This window comes from Semicossyphus pulcher, unplaced genomic scaffold, assembly GCF_022749685.1.
Source record: "Semicossyphus pulcher isolate SPU_LCO1_2020_fin unplaced genomic scaffold, fSemPul1.0.p SCAF_30, whole genome shotgun sequence".
NCBI lineage: Eukaryota > Metazoa > Chordata > Actinopteri > Labriformes > Labridae > Semicossyphus > Semicossyphus pulcher.
In genome coordinates, this window is record NW_027211705.1 from 1698434 (window position 1) to 1720448 (window position 22015).

Here is a 22015-nt window from a genome sequence, read left to right on the forward strand (position 1 = left end):
GTTTTCCTCAGATGTCTCCAGTCTGTGCCGAACCACTCCTCATTGGTCTTTGATGTGTGGTGCTGAGGCTTTTTCACACTGGATAAGTCTGCCACATTGTCGAAGATGCACTTCCAGTCTTCTAATCAACCCTCGACCCAAACTTAGTTTCAGCTCTTCTGAAAGCCTTGTTCTGAGTTTTTCACACGTAAATCTGAAAGAATGGCGTGCTCAAGGTGTCTACTACTCCTCCCTCATAGAAGAACATAAAAACAATCCCAGGTACCTTTTCAGCACTGTAGCCAGGCTGACAGAGAGTCACAGCTCCACTGAGCCAAGTATTCCTATAGGCCTCAGCAGTGATGATTTCATGAGCTTCTTTAAGGACCAAATCCTAAAGATTAGAGACTCTGTAACCTCCTGCCGTTACCTGGTGCAGATGTATCTTTGGAAACTGCTCACACACCTGATGTTTACACTGTTTTTCTCCAGTTGACCTTCCTGAGCTAAATTCTCTGATCTCTTCGTCTAAACCATCAACCTGTCTTTGAGACCCGATTCCAACCAAGCTGCTTCAGGAAGTCTTTCCCTCAATCAGCACTTCTTTACTAGATATGATCAATATGTCTTTATCGACGGGCTATGTACCCCAGCCTTTTAAACTAGCTGTAATTAAGCCACTTCTTAAAAAGCCTACCCTAGATTCAGGCACCTTAGCTAACTATAGACCTATATCTAACCTTCCTTTTATCTCAAAGATCCTTGAGAAAGCAGTCGCTAATCAATTATGTGACTTTCTTCACAACAACAGTTTATTTGAGGACTTTCAGTCAGGATTTAGAGTCCACCACAGCACTGAGACAGCACTGAGAGTTTCAAATGATCTACTTCCTGCTTCAGACAGAGGACTTCTCTCTGTACTCGTCCTGTTAGATCTTAGTGCCGCTTTCGACACGATAGACCATCACATCCTGTTACAGAGACTAGAACAGTTAATGTTCATTACAGGATCTGCACTAAGTTGGTTTAAATCTTATCTATCAGATCGATCTCAGTTGGTTAATGTTCATGATGTGTCCTCTATGCACACCAAAGTTAGTCATGGAGTTCCACAAGGTTCTGTGCTCGGACCGATTCTTTTTACCTTATATATGCTTCCTCTGGGTAATATCATGAGGAAACACTCCATTAATGTTCATTGTTATGCAGATGATACTCAATTATACTTATCTATGAAGCCAGATGAAACCAATCAGCTATCTAAACTAGAAGCATGCCTTAAGGACATAAAGATCTGGATGACTAGAAACTTTCTGCTACTTAATTCAGACAAACTGAAGTTATTGTGCTCGGCCCAAAACACCTTAGAGACTCTTTCTCTAATGATATAGCTGCCCTAGATGGCATCAGCCTGGCATCCAGCACTACTGTTAGGAATCTGGGAGTTCTATTTGATCAGGATATGTCCTTCATCTCCCACATAAAACCAATATCAAGGACAGCCTTCTTTCACCTTCACAACAAACATCAGACACAGAGGTGTCAAGGTTATCAGTGGTGGTGGGGCTGTACTGAGCTGCATTATATTCAGAGGTGTTCCTAATACTCCGGCCCCGTCATGTTTGTAAATAGGGAGGACGCAAAATTAGAGACACATCTCAGTATAATGTAGTTCAGTACAACAGCACCTTTAACTGTGGCCTCAGTAATAAACATCATTGAATTTACACACTTCAGACTAAACTTCATAGAAGCAGAATCCCTGGCAGCACTGTTGGATTGCACTGCATTGGATTGTACAGGTGTACCTAATGAAGTGGCCAGTGAGTGTATATTAAGTGAGGATAAGACAACTTGAACAGCAGAGACAAATACATTTTTTTTCATGTTGCTCTGACGTTTAAACTCTTTAATGATGAATTTAAACACAAACTCAGTTTATTAACAGTCAGACATGTTGACATCAATGACAGGGGAGGTGTTTCTATTGGTTTACATCAGCTTGTTCAGTGACCCAACTCTTCACAATGGGACTCTGTCGATTCTCCTCTCATTTCTGGACGCACACACAGGACCTGGAGATGATGGTTTATTTCCCGTGTTAATCCACCAGTCAATGTTGACTTCTCTTAAGAAGTTGACTTCCTTTTTAAGTTTCGTATCATACTTTCTTTAATTCTGTTTGTACGTTCGTATGTAAACCCAAAACGTCTTTTGGGTGTTCTAGTGCTGAAACAATGGAACTGAACGTTTCACAACATTTTCCCACATGTCCGAAAACATCATGTTCTCAGAAAATGTTGAACCATTATTTTGAAAATCTAACTGGACCTTGCTTATTGATTACTGCTAACTTACACATTTATTTTGAAAGCATATTTTTGTGCTAAGGGCTGCTGAAACAATGAGCAGAGAATCAGAACATGTTGGTAAATGTGTGTGTGTGTGTGTGTGTGTCAGTGTGTGTTGATGCTCTGCTGCTGGCAGCGGCTGATCATTGTTGCGACGAGTTTCTGCAGGACCTCAGCTCTCATCTTACTGATCTGAAGTACCTCCTCATGGTTCACCTTCTCCTCCCGACTGTAGTCCAGAGACACCTGCAGCATGACACAACAAGAAACAGTCAGATCACAGATTACAGTCAGATCACAGATTACAGTCAGATCACAGATTAAAGTCAAATTACAGATTACAGTCAGATCACAGTCATATTCCAGTCAGATTACAGTCAGCTCACAGTCAGATTACAGTCAGATCACAGTCATATTCCAGTCAGATTACAGTCAGCTCACAGTCATATTCCAGTCAGATTACAGTCAGCTCACAGTCAGATTACAGTCAGATCACAGTCAGGTTACAGTCAGATCACAGTCATATTCAAGTCAGGTTACAGTCAGATCATAGTCAGATTACAGTCAGATCACAGTCAGATCACAGTCATATTCAAGTCAGGTTACAGTCAGATCACAGTCAGATCACAGTCAGATCAGGTTACAGTCAGATCACAGTCAGATCGCACCAGATTACAGTCAGATCACAGTCAGATTACAGTCAGATCACAGTCAGATTGCAGTCAGATCACAGATCACAGTCAGATCACAGTCAGATTACAGTCAGATCACAGTCATATTCCAGTCAGATTACAGTCAGCTCACAGTCAGATTACAGTCAGATCACAGTCAGGTTACAGTCAGATCACAGTCATATTCAAGTCAGGTTACAGTCAGATCATAGTCAGATTACAGTCAGATCACAGTCAGATCACAGTCATATTCAAGTCAGGTTACAGTCAGATCACAGTCAGATCACAGTCAGATCAGGTTACAGTCAGATCACAGTCAGATCGCACCAGATTACAGTCAGATCACAGTCAGATTACAGTCAGATCACAGTCAGATTGCAGTCAGATCACAGATCACAGTCAGATCACAGTCAGATTACAGTCCGATCACAGATCACAGTCATATTACAGTCAGATCACAGATCACTGTCAGATTACAGTCAGATCACAGTCAGATTACAGTCCGTTCACAGATCACAGTAAAATGACAGTCAGATTACAGTCAGATCACAGATGACAGTCAGATCACAGTCAGATCACAGATGACAGTCAGATCACAGATTACAGTCAGATCACAGATCACAGTCAGATCACAGTCCGATCACAGATCACAGTCAGATTACAGTCAGATTACAGTCAGATCACAGTCAGATTGCAGTCAGATCACAGTCAGATTACAGTCCGATCACAGATTACAGTCAGATCACAGATCACAGTCCGATCACAGATTACAGTCAGATCACAATCAGATTACAGTCAGATCACAGTCAGATTGCAGTCAGATCACAGTCAGATTACAGTCAGATCACAGTCAGATTGCAGTCAGATCACAGTCAGATTGCAGTCAGATCACAGTCAGATTACAGTCAGATCACAGTCAGATTAGAGTCAGATCACAGTCAGATTGCAGTCAGATCACAGTCAGATTACAGTCAGATCACAGATTACAGTCTGATCAAAGATTACAGTCAGATTACAGTCAGATCATAGTCAGATGACAGATGACAGTCAGATCCATTCAGATTACAGTCAGATCACAGATCACAGTCAGATCACAGTCCGATCACAGATCACAGTCAGATTACAGTCAGATCACAATCAGATTACAGTCAGATCACAGTCAGATTGCAGTCAGATCACAGTCAGATTACAGTCAGATCACAGATTACAGTCTGATCAAAGATTACAGTCAGATTACAGTCAGATCATAGTCAGATCACAGATGACAGTCAGATCCATTCAGATTACAGTCAGATACTCTGAGACCTTGTTGGTGATGAGCGACAGGCCGAGGACTCTGAGTCCACAGTGTTTCGCCACTGTCACTTCTGGAACTGTACTCATACCTGAGAGAGGAGATGGAAGTTCACCTGGTTAATAGTTTAAATTTTTCTGAGTTTGATTCAAACAAACATTTAAGGAAACCTGCTGTTTAAACTCACTAAAAAAGTTATTAAAAATTATTTAATAAAAAGTCAAATTAATTGAAATATAATATTTGATGCATCTTCCCATCCTCTATAGCTAACATCACCTATTTACCTGTGTGAGTATTAATACTGTTGTTATAGTAACCACCTATCAGAGTAGTCATCTGAGCTGGTCCCAGAACATTGCTGGAATCAAACAGTGTAAACAGACCAGGGCCAGCTCATGTGACTTCTTTAACCATCCTGATTGAGCTTCAGGGTTCTTCATGTTTATGATGTTCTGGCCTCTGCTGAAACAAACTCAGAGTGAACCACAAGAATATCCTAAAGAAGCCCAGGAGAAACCCCAGAGACACCTCCCCAAGAGTCTACAAACCTGTTTAAGGAACTTGTAAAACTTTAATGACCTTTAGAACTGAAGGAACCCCAGAACCTCTGAGAAACCTCTGAGCAATCAAATGCTCTTCTAAGGGACCAAAAGTCATTTCTATGGAAACCCAAGAAAATCCTAACATACTTGTTGATCTTCATCATAGAACCTCTGAACCTTCTCCATGACCTCTCTTTTTTCCCTTGTTGTTTCTCAGACATCGATGATGCGCAGGTGATGAAAGAACATCCATTTATTACAAAGTATCAGCATCGATCAGGCTTCTAGAATACCTGGGAGAACACCCTCAGCCAAATTGTGTCTCCCCCAATTACAGTTCAACATGCACTTATATATGAGCGAGTGTGCTTGTTTCTCTTACCATATGGTTTACATTAGGATGGAGACCCCTTTTCTTTCTGCCCAAGAGGCTCCTAATTCATCAACACATTAGACGTGGTCCTCTTCTCATTGGTATGTTAATAGTGTCATATACATAATTTTAGACAGGGCATATACCATTAATTTTACTACTCTTACACAAAAACATTCCAGAGCCACTTGTATAAGCAACTCACATCTCTGGACAGATACTACACCCTCAAAGACATTTGACACTCCTCAGTGGAAGGTAGAACCTTCCCCAGAAACCCATTGTGACGGTTTTTGTATGCAACTCTTATTTAATGGGGTGCCGGCCAGGAAGTATCCAAGCAAAAGTAAATGTTGCACACTCAACCACACAAAGGATGTACACCTTAAATGTAAAACAAATTGCCCACACACCCTTTACAAAAGGATACACTTGTAACAACACCTTAAACGCTCTTTTCGTTTTTCCAAATAATAAAGAAGTGTACCTGAGAGAGGTGCTGATGCAACCTACAACCATAGTAAAAAAATTAAGTTAATTCCATAACACAAGACATTCAACTCTGAAACATCCCCACAGGTGTCCGCTGAAGCTTGTGTCACTTTTCACGAGGGACTGAACTATCTCGACTTTCAGCTGCCTACCCCCAATTGCGGAGCTACTTCACCAGCTCTTCTTTGACTCTGGAAGATGCTCTCCATTTAAATTTTTCCTGACGTCAGTCAGCTGCGACCCAGCGGTTGCAAGAAAAGGGGAGGGCGAGCAAAATGAATGTGGACGTTTCCCCTACACTTTGGATCGTTACACCATGAACCTCCCATGGATTGCAAGATCATCTACAAGGTAATCTTAAATCATCAAGACCATTCTCAAGAATCTGCAAACCTCTTCTTTGACCTCAAGGAACCACAAAAGTCGGCTGCTCCTTGTGGACTCCTTGAACATCAAAGATCTGTACAAACTCCTCAAGGACCAATGACTCTTCATGTTTGGATCTGATCTCTGGTCAGATCAACACCTTATTGATTGCAGGCTCACGAACGAGGCAAATTAAGACTCATTAAATATTAACGACCTTCCTGTGACTGCCCGTCTGTCTGCCCTCTTCCTGCCTTACCCACTGAGTCACAGCCGAGGATCAACAGCATTCTTGCCTCTGCGATGGTCTCGAAGTTCGGTCCGCTCACCATACAGTACACGCCCTCTCTGATGTAGTCACTGCAGCCCAGCTCAGACCCCGCCTCCAATGCCAGCCGCCGCAGATCCTTACTGTACGCATCGGACATACAGGGGAACCTGATCCCAAACCTACAGAGAGAGAGACAGACAGACAGTCAGACAGACAGTCAGACACAGAGAGACATATTTAGGACCCAAAATAACATCAGCAGGAAACTTTAATCTGTCAGTGATCTCAGAGAGAAGGGAAGAATAATAACCTTAAAATAAACTTTATTCCAAAAAGAGTTACAAAGTGCTTTACAGAAACATAATAAAATAATACACACAATCAAATCAAATAACAGACAAGGACGTAGACATTGAGCAATGACCCTATCTCCTTTATAAGGCAAGATAAGCAGAGTCAGACAGAGTCCCACAAAAACATGATAAAAAAGAACAATTAGTCAAGATATTACAAGGTGTATAATGAAAAAAGATAAAATACAAAAATATAATTCAATTCAATTTAAAAAAGTGATAAAAGCTCAAATTGCCAAGCAACAGGTTTACTATAAAAAAAGCCTTCTATAAAAGTAGGTTTAAAGAAGGGATTTAAAGGAAGGCACGGAGTTTGCAGACCTAAGTTCTTCTGGTGGGGCGTTCCACAGCTACGAAGGCGGGCAGTGCGAACAGTAAGGAGGGTCCTACCAGAGGAGCGTAGTTAGTGGCTAGGCTCATAAGGTACAAGTAAATCACCAATATAAGATGGAGCAAGGCCATGTAGGCCTTTAAAAGTTTAAAACCAATCCTATAGCTGACCGGTGAAGCGTTTTGAGGATGGGTGTGATGTGGTCTTGTCTCTTAGGATCTGTTGAAATTCTAGCAGCCGAGTTTTGGACGAGCTGGAGACGGGAGGTGGCTTAACAAGAGTACAAAGAGTTACAATAATCCAGCCGAGAGGAGATGAATGCATGGATTACTTTTTCTAGGTCTGATTGACATAGGAAGTTTTTGACTTTTGAGATGTTCCTTATCTGGAGAAAACATGATTGGACTACTTTGGTGATTTGTGTGTTGAAGCATAGCTCTGAGTTGAAGATGACACCTAGATTACGGGCAGAGTGTTTGACATTGGGGGAAAGCTTGCCAAGAACCAAGTACCAAGAACTGACCCCTGGGGAACACCACATGAGAGGGGAGCTGGAGATGAGGAGAATTCTCCCATTACAACAGAAAAAGATCTGTCAGTGGGGTATGAATGAAATCAGGCAAGAGCAGTGTCCTTAATGCCAACGCAGTTCTCAAGGCGATTTAGCAGAGCGTCCTGGTCGGCTGTGTCGAAAGCCAAACTTAAATTGAGCAAGCCCCGGAGTCGGTTGCGAGCAGTAGATTGTTAGTGACCTTAATGAGAGCTGTTTCAGTACTGTGGTGGGCACGGAATCCAGATTGATATTCCTCAAAGATGCTGCAGCTGTTTATGTCAACAAGTAACTGAGACGCAACAGCCTTTTCTAAAATTTTTGATAAAAAAGGTAAGTTAGAAACTGGTCTAAAATTGTTAAAAACGAGAGGACAGACAGTCAGACAGGGGACCTCCTGCCTGCCTGCATGTCCTCCTGTCTGTCTGTCTTCCCGTCTGTCTCCTCCTGTCTCACCTCTCATCGTTGGGCCCACACAGCGGGTGCTGTCCAGCGAACCCCGGCAGGTTGATGTGGTCTTTGATGATCATGATGTCACCGACTTTAAAGTCTTGACAGATTCCTCCTGAGGCGTTCGTCACCAGCAGAGACTCCACCCCCATCAGCTTAAAGATCCTCACAGGGAACGTCACCTTAGACAGGAACACAGACAGACAGGTACACAGACAGACAGGTACACAGACAGGGGTCTCAAATGTTGATGCTGGCTGTTTCAGTAAAATGTTGAACATATGGATGAATTGCTTGAGCATGCTCCCTGAACCTTCTCTCTGTGATTGATTGTGGAACTAAAACGTTGAGGGTGACAGATTTCATCCCTCGGGATCTATCTATCTATCTATCTATCTATCTATCTATCTATCTATCTACCTATCTATCTACCTATCTATCTATCTATCTATCTATCTATCTATCTATCTATCTATCTATCCATCCATTTATCTATCTGCTGCACATTAGACAGAACGCAGGTTTAAAGCACGTAAACATTGGCTTCACTTTTCAGACCTTCAGGCTGTTTTTGCTTCTTATATATGATGTGTGACTCACATCAACACTGTGCTCCCACTGCATGCTGGGTAAAATGGGAGGGGTCAGAGGGACTCACCTGACAGAGAGAGTAACCTTCATACAGGTGGAAGTGACCCTGCATGAAGACACAGGAAGTGTCCTCAATCGTCCCAAACACCAGACAGCCCTCATGACCCGCCACTGAGGGAGAGAGAGACAGACAGGCAGGCAGGCAGGCAGACAGACAGACAGACAGACAGACAGACAGGCAGACAGACAGGCAGACAGACAGACAGACAGACAGGCAGACAGACAGGCAGGCAGGCAGGCAGGCAGGCAGACAGGCAGGCAGGCAAACAGACAGGCAGGCAGGCAGGCAGGCAGACAGACAGACAGTCAGACAGGCAGGCAAACAGACAGGCAGGCAGGCAGGCAGGCAGACAGACAGACAGTCAGTCAGTCAGAGAGACAGACATTTTCTTGTTCATTCTTTTGTCATTGATTACTGATAGATAGAGAGACAGAGAGAAAGAAAGAGAGAGACACCTCCAGCAGCAGAGACCCCGCCCCATCATCCAGCAGTGGGCAGGGCTGACTGACCTGTGCTGACGGGGAAGTTTGGGATGTCCTGGTACCTGAACACCTGCTTGTTGGTGGCTCCGTCAGCCAGCAGGCCAAGCCCAGAGCCACAGATCACTGCCACCTTCGGACGGTGACTTGTGTGGTTCAGCAGCCACTCGGTGGTCAGCTTGTAGTCCTCGAAGGAGCAGCAGCTGGGGGGGATTATAGATTATTTGACCATCACATCCTGTTTCAGGATCTGCATTAAGTTGGTTTAAATCTTATTGATCAGATCGATCTCATTAGTCATGGAGTTCCACAAGGTTCTGTGCTCGGACCGATTCTTTTTACCTTATATATGCTTCCTCTGGGTAATATCATGAGGAAACACTCCATTAATGTTCATTGTTATGCAGATGATACTCAATTATACTTATCTATGAAGCCAGACGAAACCAATCAGCTATCTAAACTAGAAGCATGCCTTAAGGACATAAAGATCTGGATGACTAGAAACTTTCTGCTACTTAATTCAGACAAACTGAAGTTATTGTGCTCGGCCCAAAACACCTCAGAGATTCTTTCTCTAATGATATAGCTGCCCTAGATGGCATCAGCCTGGCATCCAGCACGTCTGGTACTCCCATCACAACAGGGCCCTAAGTCTGTAACTAGACTCTTCTCCTCTGTCGCCCCCCCGGTGGTGGAACGAGCTACCAAACTCCACTCGGTCCGCAGAGTCCCTTTCACCTTTAAGAAAAAGCTCTAAGAAAAAGACCCAGCTCTTTATGACCTCTGACCTTAATGATGTTGATGCTATTGATGATGATGACATTGAGGATGTAGTTTATGCTGACTTGGATTTTCATGATGATGATGATGATGATGATGATGATGACTATACTGATCTTGTTGATGCCTGTCTGTCAGCACCAGTGTCCGATCACACTTGAAGCTGTTTGTTGGCTCTTACTGACTTTGTTCCCTCCTGTCTCGATTGTTGCTTGTGTTGTATTAACTCTCAGATGTACGTCGCTTTGGACAAAAGCGTCTGCTTAATGAAATTGTAACATTGTAACCGTTAGGAATCTGGGAGTTCTGCTTGATCAGGATATGTCCTTCATCTCCCACATAAAACAAATATCAAGGACAGCCTTCTTTCACCTTCACAACAAACATCAGACACATCCTGTCTCAACACGATGCAGAAAAACTCGTCCATGCATTCGTTACTTCCAGGTTGGATTATTGTAACTCGTTACTATCAGGCTGCCCTAATAAGTCACTAAAAACTCTGCAGCTGGTACAAAATGCTGCAGCACGTGTGCTGACAAGAACTAGGAAGAGAGATCACATCTCTCCTGTATTAGCCTCTCTGCACTGGCTTCCTGTAAAATCTAGAATTTGATTTACGTCCAAGTGTTCATTTTTCTGACAAGTTTATTTTTAATTAGTTATTTGATGCTGAAAAAATGATGATTGACAGCTCTGTTGACAAATTCAGCTCCTGCAGCCGATCAGTTCCGGGTGAGCAGAGTGGAGGACGAACGGCGAGAGGAAACGTAACTAAAACAATCACTACAGTCAGTGAAGTTTCCATACCTGTGAACTTTAACCTCAGACCAACACAAGAAGCTGTTCTGCTGTTAAACACGCCGGCGTGCGGGATCCTTGCTGTTGTTTCAGTAAGTTAAGTGTGTGTTTGGGTTAGCGGAAGTGGCTACGGCCGCTTCACTCGCTGATCTCTACTGCGATCCGTATGACGTCACCATCGCAAGATGTCAGCACCTATCACAGGGGCTATTTTGGCATCAATTTCGTACAATGGGAGCAGATGGAGACGCGTCGTCCATCTGTATACACAGTCATTGGTGTGGAGCTGATGTTGAGGCCTGTGTGGAGCTTCAGTGTCGAGGTGTCCAAACTGACTGACTTCCTGTTTTGTCTTTGTGCTGTTCAACACCCGAATTTCCCCCCGTAGATCAATAAAGGATTATCTTATCTGACTGGAAATGGATTATAGATTGTATATGATGGATTATAGATGAAAGATGATAGATTATCGACGATAGATTATTGATTATAGATGATAGATGATAGATTATGGATTAGGGATTATAGATTAAGGATTATATATGACAGATTATAGATGATAGATTATGGATTATTGATTATGTCTTATATATATGATAGATGATAGATTATGGATTATGGATTATTGATTATGGATTATATATGATAGATGATGGATTATGGATTATAGATTATTGATTATGTCTTATATATATGATAGATGATAGATTATGGATTACATATTATATATTATGGATTATATATTATAGATTATGGATTATAGATTATGGATGATAGATTATGGATTATAGATTATGGATTATATATTAAATATTATATATTATATATTATGGATTATAGATTATAGATTATATATGATAGATGATAGATTATGGATTATAGATTATTGATTATGTCTTATATATATGATAGATGATAGATTATGGATTACATATTATATATTATGGATTATATATTATAGATTATGGATTATATATTAAATATTAAATATTAAATATTATATATTATATATTATATATTATGGATTATAGATTATATATGATAGATGATAGATTATGGAGTACAAATTATCTGTCGGTTGGTTGAACAGGAGAGTATTGATCTTTGAACCTGAGCTGCAGTTTAACTCTTTACAGTTTCTGCCGTCAGCTCACTTTTCTGTTTCTCTGAAGATAACATCAGTTTCTCTGTTAATCATCATGTGACTGTTTAGGTCTGAAACATGTCTGATCGTCACAGCGACCTTTACTGAGTCATTTGATCCTCACTTTGATTCTTTAAGTGTAGAATCATCACATTCAATCTTCTGATTCGATTTAACACCAAGAAGAAAATGTTTAGTTTTTTCTTTAGAGCAGTAAAGTGAAGAAATTACTTTTAGACAATCAGCACTAGACACAGCATTTCCCCACAATGCACCTGCCATGTTTGTTGTTTCTGTTCATTACAGAGTTTCTGCTTGAACTTTCTGCTAACCCTTTCTGCTTAAAGTTGCTGAATCAGCAGATCTGAGTTCAGTTACAGAGACAGAAGGAGTAGAAGAAATAAAAGAAGGAGAAGGAGAAGAAGAAAAGGGAGAAAAAGAAAAAAAAGGACAAGAAAAAGGAGTAGAAGGGAAAAGACGAAAACTGAATATTAAATAATAAATGAATAATCAGAGTGGGGAGGAGGGGGGGGTCTTACCAGGAGTTTCCTTTGCTGTGCATCGTTCCAGCGTGGAGATCACAGAAGAAGAGGAAGAAAAAGTCGGTGGAGGGAGAGAGTGAGAGTGTAATCTCCTCTGATTGGCTGTAAATACAGTGGAGGTCAATGACTCTGTGCGTCAATGACCTTTGGCCCCTGTGATTGTACACTCGAGGGTTAAAGTTCAGCAGGTGGCCTCAGACAGGAAACATCCAAGTGTTTAAATTATATACGAAGTAGGCACATAGTCACACATAGGCACACACATAGGCACACACATAGCCACACACATAGGCACACACATGGGTACACACATGGGTACACACATAGGCACACACATAGGCACACACATAGGCACACACATAGGCACACACATGGGTACACACATAGGCACACACATAGGCACACACATGGGTACACACATGGGTACACACATGGGTACACACATGGGTACACACATAGGCACACACATAGGTACACACATAGGCACACACATGGGTACACACATAGGCACACACATGGGTACACACATGGGTACACACATAGGTACACACATAGGCACACACATAGGTACACACATAGCCACACACATAGGCACATACATAGGTACACACACAGTTACACATAGTCACACACATGTGTACACACATAGTCACACACATAGGTACACACATAGGCACACATATAGTCACACACATAGTCACACACATAGGTACACACATAGGTACATACATAGGTACACACACAGTTACACATAGTCACACACATAGGCACATACATAGGTACACACACAGTTACACATAGTCACACACATAGGCACACACATAGTCACACACATAGGCACACACATAGGCACACACATGGGTACACACATAGGTACACACATAGGCACACACATAGGTACACACATAGGCACACACATAGGTACACACATGGGTACACACATAGGCACACACATAGGCACACACATGGGTACACACATAGGCACACACATAGGCACACACATAGGCACACACATGGGTACACACATAGGCACACACATAGGTACATGCACAGTTACACATAGGCACACACATGGGTACACACATAGGCACACACATAGGCACACACATAGGTACACACATGGGTACACACATAGGCACACACATAGGCACACACATGGGTACACACATAGGCACACACATAGGTACATGCACAGTTACACATAGTCACACACATGTGTACACACATAGTCACACACATAGGTACACACATAGGCACATACATAGGTACATGCACAGTTACACATAGTCACACACATGTGTACACACATAGTCACACACATAGGTACACACATAGGCACACACATAGGCACACACATAGTCACACACATAGTCATACACATATAGTCACACACATAGGTACATACATAGGTACACACACAGTTACACATAGTCACACACATAGGCACACACATAGGTACACACATAGGCACACACATGGGTACACACATAGGTACACACATAGGCACACACATAGGTACACACATAGGCACACACATAGGTACACACATAGTCACACACATAGTCACACACATAGGTACACACATAGTCACACACATAGGTACACACATAGGTACACACATAGTCACACACATAGTCACACACATAGTCACACACATAGTCACACACATAGGCACACACATAGTCACACACATAGGTACACACATAGTCACACACATAGGTACACACATAGTCACACACAATGGTACACACATAGTCACACACATAGGCACATGTCAATCATCATTTTGACAGCATCAAATAACTTATCAAAAGTAAACTTGTCAGAAAAATGAACACTTGGACATAAATCAGCAGGATAAGAACTAACTATAATGACAGAAACCATGTTTGAGAAAAATTTATCAGGCGTGTATTTAGATTTTATAGTTTGACTCATGTCCCATCTGTTAACATGGAGGAGGCGGGCTTTATGAGCTATACTGTAGCCAGTCAGCAGGGGGCGCCCAAAATTTTTTGGCTTCACTTTTAGGGAGCTGTCATGTTGCCATCTTTTTCTACAGTCTATGGCCCAATCCCAATCTCCACACGCACGGACTCACGGACTTTGAGGCGAGTTCCCAGTAAGTGCGTGAGTGCTTAGTGCTGTCCCACTGTCAGATCACAGAGTGTGTGAGGGCTCTGATGCCTACTTTACAACGCCAAATTACGGACTTTCCGTGAGTCCGCATATCTGCAGACTTTCCTGAGGGACTTACCCAGGGTTCATAGCGAACTTTGTGACGTATACAAACGTGATTGTCCAGCCCCCCATTAAATGTAAACAAATGTTCGTACATTGAAGTAGTTCAGTAAAGTTTGACCAAAAAAGAATAAGAAATGTAAACAATGCGAGCATGGACGGTGACGGGAACCGCAAATATGTTTATCTGTAAGTGACAACAATTAAATATTCGCAAATGATTAACATCAATGCCTTTCTGACTTTTGATAGTTTGTTAAATAAAGCTGATCTCATCTTAAAATATGTAAACACTGTACGTAACACAGATACAAGCTGCAGGTCGGCTTTTTTAATCAATACATTTAATGGCCCGTCTGGTTTCCAGGCAACGTGCGATGCCATGATAGCGCGTCCGATTCCTCATCTTTATGCAGTTCTCAAACCCTCATGGACTCACGCACTGCACGTCTGACGCCATTAAAGTCCGTGAGTGTTCAGTGTTTAGGATTTAGGGCGGAGATTGGGATTGGGCCTCTGGGTGTGCGCAGAAGGTAAGGAGACCTCGGGCTTCTCCTGTGGTGTTTGACGTATTGGACTGAACTGTAGCGCCTCCTGCTAGCTCGAAGTGTTTCAGTGTTGCAACAGACGGAGAGAAGGTGTGACTGAAGGTGTGAACTGAAGTACTTTTACTGTAGTACTGGTACCAGTAGCCCACTACAGTACTCTGCTGCAGGCCGACACACACTTCTGCTATGTCAGCTAATCAACCCAAGTGTGTGTATGTGTGTGTGTGTGTGTGTGGTAAAGAGCTGTGTGTCGCTGTGGGAACGCTTCTGCTGGAATCCGGCACATCAGTTGCCATGGAAACTGTGTTTCCATAATAGCAACAGCCTGAGTGTGTGTGTGTGTGTGTGTGTGTCCTGCAGTATTTTATTTTTGTCACCAGCACCTGAACTAAAAATAATAATGTCATTAAAACAATTATTCATGTGTGTTGTTATTATTATAATTATTAAGGCGTGAATCTTCTGTAAATAAAAATATTTACAATTATTTAATGAAGGTGAAACCTGACCAAAGTCAGATTAAGCTCCGCCCCCTCAACTCAGCACATGTACATGTATATACATAAACACATACTGAATATGCAGCATACTTTACCCACTGTGTCTGTGTGGCTCTCTGTGTGTGTGTGTGTGTGTGTGTGTGTGTGTGTGTGTCTCTCTGTGTGTGTGTGTGTGTCTCTCTCTCTCTCTCTCTCTGTGTGTGTGTGTGTCGGGGCTCCTCCTCCTCGTAGATCAGCTGTGAGTCTCTGTGGTTCAGACTCTGAGGAGGAGGAGAGTCTCTGCAGCTTCACAGTAAACAGCATCTGAGACGGTTTAACGCAGACACACAGGATGAAGATGAAAATGATGACGCTGCTTCTTCAGCTCGGCGGTAAGAAAAAACAAACAAGCTTCTTCTCTCCATCTTCTCTTCATCATCCACTGCACCGAGCGGCTCCTCCCGGTGTGTGTGTGTGTGTGTGTGTTTGTGTGTTACTGCGTGTGTGTGTGTCAGCAGATGTGACGGTGTGATGATGATGATGCAGCATAAAACACACCATGTATCTGATTCTGTGTGCGTGCGCGCCCACATCTCTCTGTGTCACACGCACACGGATAAAAGCCCGTGCGTGCTGCTGCCGTTGACTTCGCGCCGGTGTGTAAATATAGAAATCACTGCGTCAGAGCGGCGGACTGACGTAGAAACCCGGGAAATATCCGGTAAATATCGGGGTGTGTTCTGTGAGCTGCATTCCTCCACAGACAGCTTCATCTTCATCATCAGCTGCTCCACCTGTGTGACACGTGACAGCAGACACGTGACAGTCAGAGGCTGCTGTTTTACTTTCACTGACTGACGAGTGAGAAATGATTCATGATTATTATTAGAATAAATTATTTTTATTATATATCACTATTCATAAACACCATATATATTCTGGTTTACCTTCTTTAACGCTGAAGCTAAATGAAAAAATGTTCGGCTCCAATTCAAACATTTCAGTTTATTGTTGTTAAAAACAATATAATAATAATAATAATACAATAATATGATAATATTAATAATATAATAATAATCATAATGTAATGTAGTGATATCACAGTACTTGAGTTCAGTGTTTTCAGTCTGATCTTCATCTTTTTGTTGATTCTGACGATAATAAAAAATAAAAGCCGACAGTCCAGAGAGTCCACCTGTTCACCTGAGAGTGCGCACACACACGTACACACATACGTACACACACACACACACACGTACACACACACACACACACGTACACCTACACACGTACACACACACACACACGTACACGTACACACACACATACACACACACACACACACACACGTACACACGCACACACGTACACACGTACACACGCACACACGTACACACGCACACACGTACACACGTACACACGTACACACACACTTTATTTTTGACACTTTAAATTCTGTAAAATGAAGTTCAGGCTGTCCAGGTGAGTTCAGGTGAGTTCTGGTGGATGCTCTTCTTTTCCTGTTTCATCCTCATCATGGTGGTGAACCTGACGTGAACTCACCTGTTGTGCATTTCTCCTGCAGATCATGTGACTTATCGTGGGGGATGGGCAGGCAGCGCTGAACTAGCTTCCAGTGAACAGGAGGTGTGAGGGGAGGCGAGGGATCATGGGAGATGGAGGACCTCTGCAGACTGAGGGGAACGCCCTCCTCAAAGCTGTCTTTCAGGGGAAGTTGAGACTGACCCGCCTGCTGCTGGAAGGCGGAGCTTACATCAATGAGGGCAACGAGCGTGGAGAGACACCCATCTCTGCCGCCTGCATAGCGAGCTACGATGACCCGCACACCCGGCAGAGGATGGTCAGGTACCTGCTGGAGAAAGGTGCTGACCCCAACATCCCAGACAAGAGCGGGAGGACAGCGCTGATGCATGCCTGTGCGGAGCAGGCAGGGAAGGAGGTGGTCTCACTCCTGCTGGAGAACGGAGCCGATCCCAGCCTCAAAGACTACTCCGGATCCTCTGCCCTTGTCCATGCCATCAACAAGGGGGACCGCGACACTCTGCAGGTGCTGCTGGACGCCTGTAAGGCCAAAGGCAAAGAGGTCATCATCATCACCACTGATACATCTCCGTCAGGCACCAAGAAGACCAAGCAGTACTTGAACTCCCCCCCCTCACCAGGAATCGTGGATAAACTGTCTCCGGCGTGCATGTCTCCCTCTGAGGTGGAGATCGGCACCTCCTCACCAGCAGAAGACAAGACCAGAGAACCGGAGAGCATCTTCAGCTTCGCGCTCACCTCAGCTTTACCTCTACCTTCAGCTCGACCTCCAGGAGAAAAGAGACTGCCACCGCGAAAGCTGCTGAAGAGGCTGAACTCAGAGCCCTGGGGCCTGGTGGCGCCCTCAGTGCTGAGTGGGGTTCCTCAGGAGAGGGTTGATGGGGGATTGGAGGAGGAGGGCAGCAGCGATCTGAGCAGGGAGCTTAATGGCCTTTCCATCACAGAACCAGTGAGACCTCTGTTGTCACGAAGACACAGCATTGAGACCCATGACCCCTGTTCCCCCAAACTCATTGACCGATCCTGCTCTGAGGATTGCACAACCCTTTCTGGTTCCTCTTGGGCTGACAAAGTCCAGCAGCACCAGATCCTGTACCGCAGGAACACGGCCCCGGAGTCCCAGGAAAACGCTGGGGGACCTGGACTGGTTGTGTCCCGGGCCCTGGCTCACCCCAAACTAACCAGGATGGATCACTATGAGTCAGAAACCCACCTGGGCCCAGAGTCCATCCCTGGATCTCCAGACTCTGGTCGTGTGTCTGTCGAGAGGAGGAGATACAATGCCTCCCCCCTCTCCCTGGTCACCAGCTCCTCCAGAGAGTCCCTGGAGAACATCCCCAACTCAGTGTCCCCCATCACCATGCGGCGGCGTCCCCCCGGGCTTCTGGAGAGGCGTGGCTCCGGGACCCTCCTCCTGGACCATATCTCCCACACCCGGCCCGGCTTCCTGCCACCGCTCAACATCAACCCACATAGACCCATCCCTGACATCCGGGCCAATGGCAGGCCCACTTCGCCCGTCCACTCTGGGCACAAGATCCTGGTCCCCGTGGCCCCAGCCTCGCCCAAACGAGGCCCTGACTTCAAGATGAAGAAGAAGCTGATGAGGAGACACTCAATGCAGACGGAGCAGATGAAGCAGCTCTCCACCTTCCAGGAGATCCTGGCCGAGAAGGTCATTGAGTCCAACGGGGATTGATGACGTCAGAGTCATCAGAGCAAGGCATGATGGGTAGCTGAAAAGAGTTGTAGGGTGGTGGTTTACTGTGAAGCTTCCTCACCAGATCATCACCTCACTGATGAACACATTATTAAGATGAGCACATTAAAACCAGGTTCTGGTCCTTAAGAAGGGCTGCACCAACGACTTCATCAAACTGAGAAAAGTTTTACGTTTTAAGCTTGAATCTCTGACGTTAAGGTTAGTCTGGATTAAAGTTTCCTGTGACTCTGAGCAGGAAATGTTTAGATGCTTATTCAGGAAATAATTATCAGAATTTATTTATTTCCTGTTCCTGGTAGCAGATCGAACACCCCGTCACTTATTCAAGTGTTTGCGGTGCAGCTCTCCTGCTTCCTAACAGGATGCATTCTGGGTAAAAATCAGTTTACAGCTCGTTCCTGATCACACACTTAACTTCCATCACAAACTGATGAAACCATGAACAGAATATTTGGACGTGTTCGATGTTTACAGACGCACTATTTGCACTGAGGTGGGAAACATGAACCTGTTGCTGCACCTGAACACAGATCTGAGATCTGACATATTTATTAATAAGCTGAAGATGTGTGAAACTACCTAATGCGCTGTATGTTCTGTAACAATAGTCAATATACTGGTTGGTATTTCTGTGTAATAATCGTCTTTATTTAACAGTCGACGGCTCCAAGGAGAGATTTGACTTCTGTCGAGATGAACTTGATGAAATGTGGTTTTCTTGTTTATGAATCCCAAAGAAGTCATGTGGACGATTTGAACCAAAACCTGCAGAGCTGCGTCTGTACTGAAACAAACAAGCACTTCATGTGGCTCACCACAGGAGGGAGCTGAAGGATGGTTAAAGGGACAGTCTCACGTTCTTTGTGTCCTCAGAGTCATAGAGGTTGATCTGTGTGTGCAGTTACAGCTTCAGGACAGCTTAGCTTAGCTTAGCACAAAAAGGAATATGAAAATTTGAAGGTGCTGTCACAACAAAAGAGATTAAGGTAGAATATTATGATGTGAGCACTCACAGGGCTAACAGACGAACCACTAAAGCTGGAGGGCTATGCTAACATGTTAGCACTAATCAGTCACAGTTTGTTTGCTGTTGACTGCTCCTGACTTAGTTATTCATTGAGTGAACAGTAACTATGGCGGGAAAGTAAAGCTGATTGTCCAGTCAGTTCAGTGGCTTATGATACAGGGATCTGCTCCTATTTGACCCGAGAAAGTAACTGATGGTGATGATAAAACAGGCTCAACACTTCCTATATCCATTTCAAGACAAAAGTCCTCTAGTGTTTCAGCGGACAGAATCCCTTTACGATTTAAAAAGGCTTTTATTGTGAAAGATTTACAGGAACTTGTTGTGGAAATGCCTTTTGGGTAAGGAACATCAATGGAGGAACAATCGATGGTTTTATCTGTGCACATTTTTGATTGTGTCTCGACAGAAAGTCGGCGAGCGATCCATTAAACCAAAGCAATAGAAATGTCCATCATGCAAAGTAGGCGTGCACTTTACATGCCAGCTGCAGGAGTTTATCCAGCCGGCCTCTGATCCAGAGCGAAAAGCTGTTAAAACTATGTCTGCTCAATAAGCCACACAAAGATCAGACCAATGGATTGGAAGGAGGAGATTTATCTTTTTGTGGGGCTGGGCCAGCTGCTACCTTGTGCTAATGCTAAAAGTTTTATTTAAGGCTAGTGTTGAATTTAGCTCAGCGCTATGAAGCTACAAAGTGCTGTACTGTGTTTACACAGTAAAAGGATTATTTTTTCCTCCTGGCTAACAATTTCCCCCTTCCGGACTTTATGCTAAGCTAGGCTAACGGTTACCTCCAGGTTCCATTCTCTATGCTAAACTTACCTAGCAGTTTCACATTCTTGCAGTCATAAGGTAAGATAACAGTTTCATTACTTCGTGCTAAGCTAAGCTAACAGATTCCTTACTTTGAGCTAAGAGTTTCCTGTCTTTGTGCTAAGCTAGGCTGAGCCCGAAGCTCCTGACACACAGAGATTAAGCTAAATTGAAAAGTGACTGAAAGCTAAAATATTTAGTTTTTACAAGGTTTTATTGAAACTCTGAAAGTTTCTCAGAATCGTTGAAGTTTGAAATGTTTTTATTGAAGCTTCCTGACGACTGAAACATGAACTCACGTTAAATTCAAACTCTGAAAAAAAAAAAGTTTTAAGAGTCAGATGTTTTAGAAAAATGTAATCTGATGGATCCTGACCTGCTGACAGGTGATCATGTGACGTCTGCAGGTGGACTTCCTTCAGTCTCGCAGGTTGAATACGTTTTAAACTGGTTCAGTCTGATGGATGGACCTTGTGCTGGTGGGGGCTGTGGATAAGTGTAGTTTAAACAAAATCAGAGTATTTTTTTACATCTGTGAGCAGATCGAAGCGTCTCTAATGAATCTTTAAAGCTATTTTCTTCTTTCGCTCTGATTGTAACTCAACTGTGGAATAAAAACATTTGTTTCATGTTCAACATACAAACCTGCAGCATTATTTAGACCGACGCGTCAACCAGAGTCCATTCAAATTTCAGCTGAATCTGCAGCCCACGCTACGTTCAGCATTGGTGCAGAAGGTTTATGGTTTTGATGTGCAATGTTTTTATAAAGATGGTAAAGAACATGAGCTGTTGTTTAATGTGACTCATCAGAAGATGAATTCTCTATTAAAGTTTAATACAAAACATTTGTACAGCAGGTGTCGCCACGTTGAGTGTTTCAGACTCTTCAGTTTAGATGAATATCTTCAGCTTTATCATGACATCATTCAGAAACATGAACAGTCAGATATTAACCAGAGACTAAAGGTTAAACATGTTAGAAATTAGTCTGTTTGTGGAGCTGTGCTCAGTTCATCAAACATCCAACACATCGAGGGATTTCTCACGAGTTTGCTGGACAAACACAAACGTTTAGAAATCTTTAAAGTTTAACAAAGTTTATCAAAGTTTATCAAAGTTTAACGGTGCAAACAAGCAGAGGCTCAAAAATCTGAGTTTCAGATTCTTCATCAACTCGACTGTGGTTCA

At 43.3% G+C, this 22015-nt stretch overlaps 2 protein-coding genes across 2 annotated transcripts; one reads left to right on the top strand and one right to left on the bottom strand.

Annotated features, from left to right (window-relative positions):
• Positions 1-2435: 2435 nt before the first annotated feature.
• Positions 2436-12447, bottom strand: pnp4b (purine nucleoside phosphorylase 4b). The gene is made up of 7 exons (XM_069679131.1): positions 12425-12447; positions 9188-9360; positions 8685-8788; positions 8033-8208; positions 6331-6521; positions 4307-4386; positions 2436-2576 (listed from the first exon to the last, which is right to left on the bottom strand). Exons 1-7 carry the CDS (start codon positions 12445-12447, stop codon positions 2436-2438), a joined length of 888 nt encoding a protein of 295 aa, XP_069535232.1.
• Positions 12448-15998: 3551 nt separating this feature from the next.
• LOC138606737 (ankyrin repeat domain-containing protein 34A) lies at positions 15999-21663 on the top strand. Its single transcript, XM_069679165.1, has 2 exons — positions 15999-16087; positions 17281-21663. The coding sequence occupies exon 2, from the start codon at positions 17365-17367 to the stop codon at positions 18955-18957; it is 1593 nt and encodes a 530-aa protein (XP_069535266.1). The 5' UTR covers positions 15999-16087; positions 17281-17364; the 3' UTR covers positions 18958-21663.
• Positions 21664-22015: the final 352 nt, after the last annotated feature.

Coding starts and splice junctions, on each gene's coding strand:
- LOC138606737 (XM_069679165.1), top strand. CDS start 17,365: ATGGGAGATGGAGGACCTCTGCAGACTGAGGGGAACGCCCTCCTCAAA.
- pnp4b (XM_069679131.1), bottom strand. CDS start 12,447: ATGCACAGCAAAGGAAACTCCTG. Junction 4,387..6,330: donor CCTCGGCTGTGACTCAGTGG/GTAAGGCAGGAA, acceptor CTCCTCTCTCAG/GTATGAGTACAGTTCCAGAA. Junction 2,577..4,306: donor TGTCGCTCATCACCAACAAG/GTCTCAGAGTAT, acceptor GTCATGCTGCAG/GTGTCTCTGGACTACAGTCG.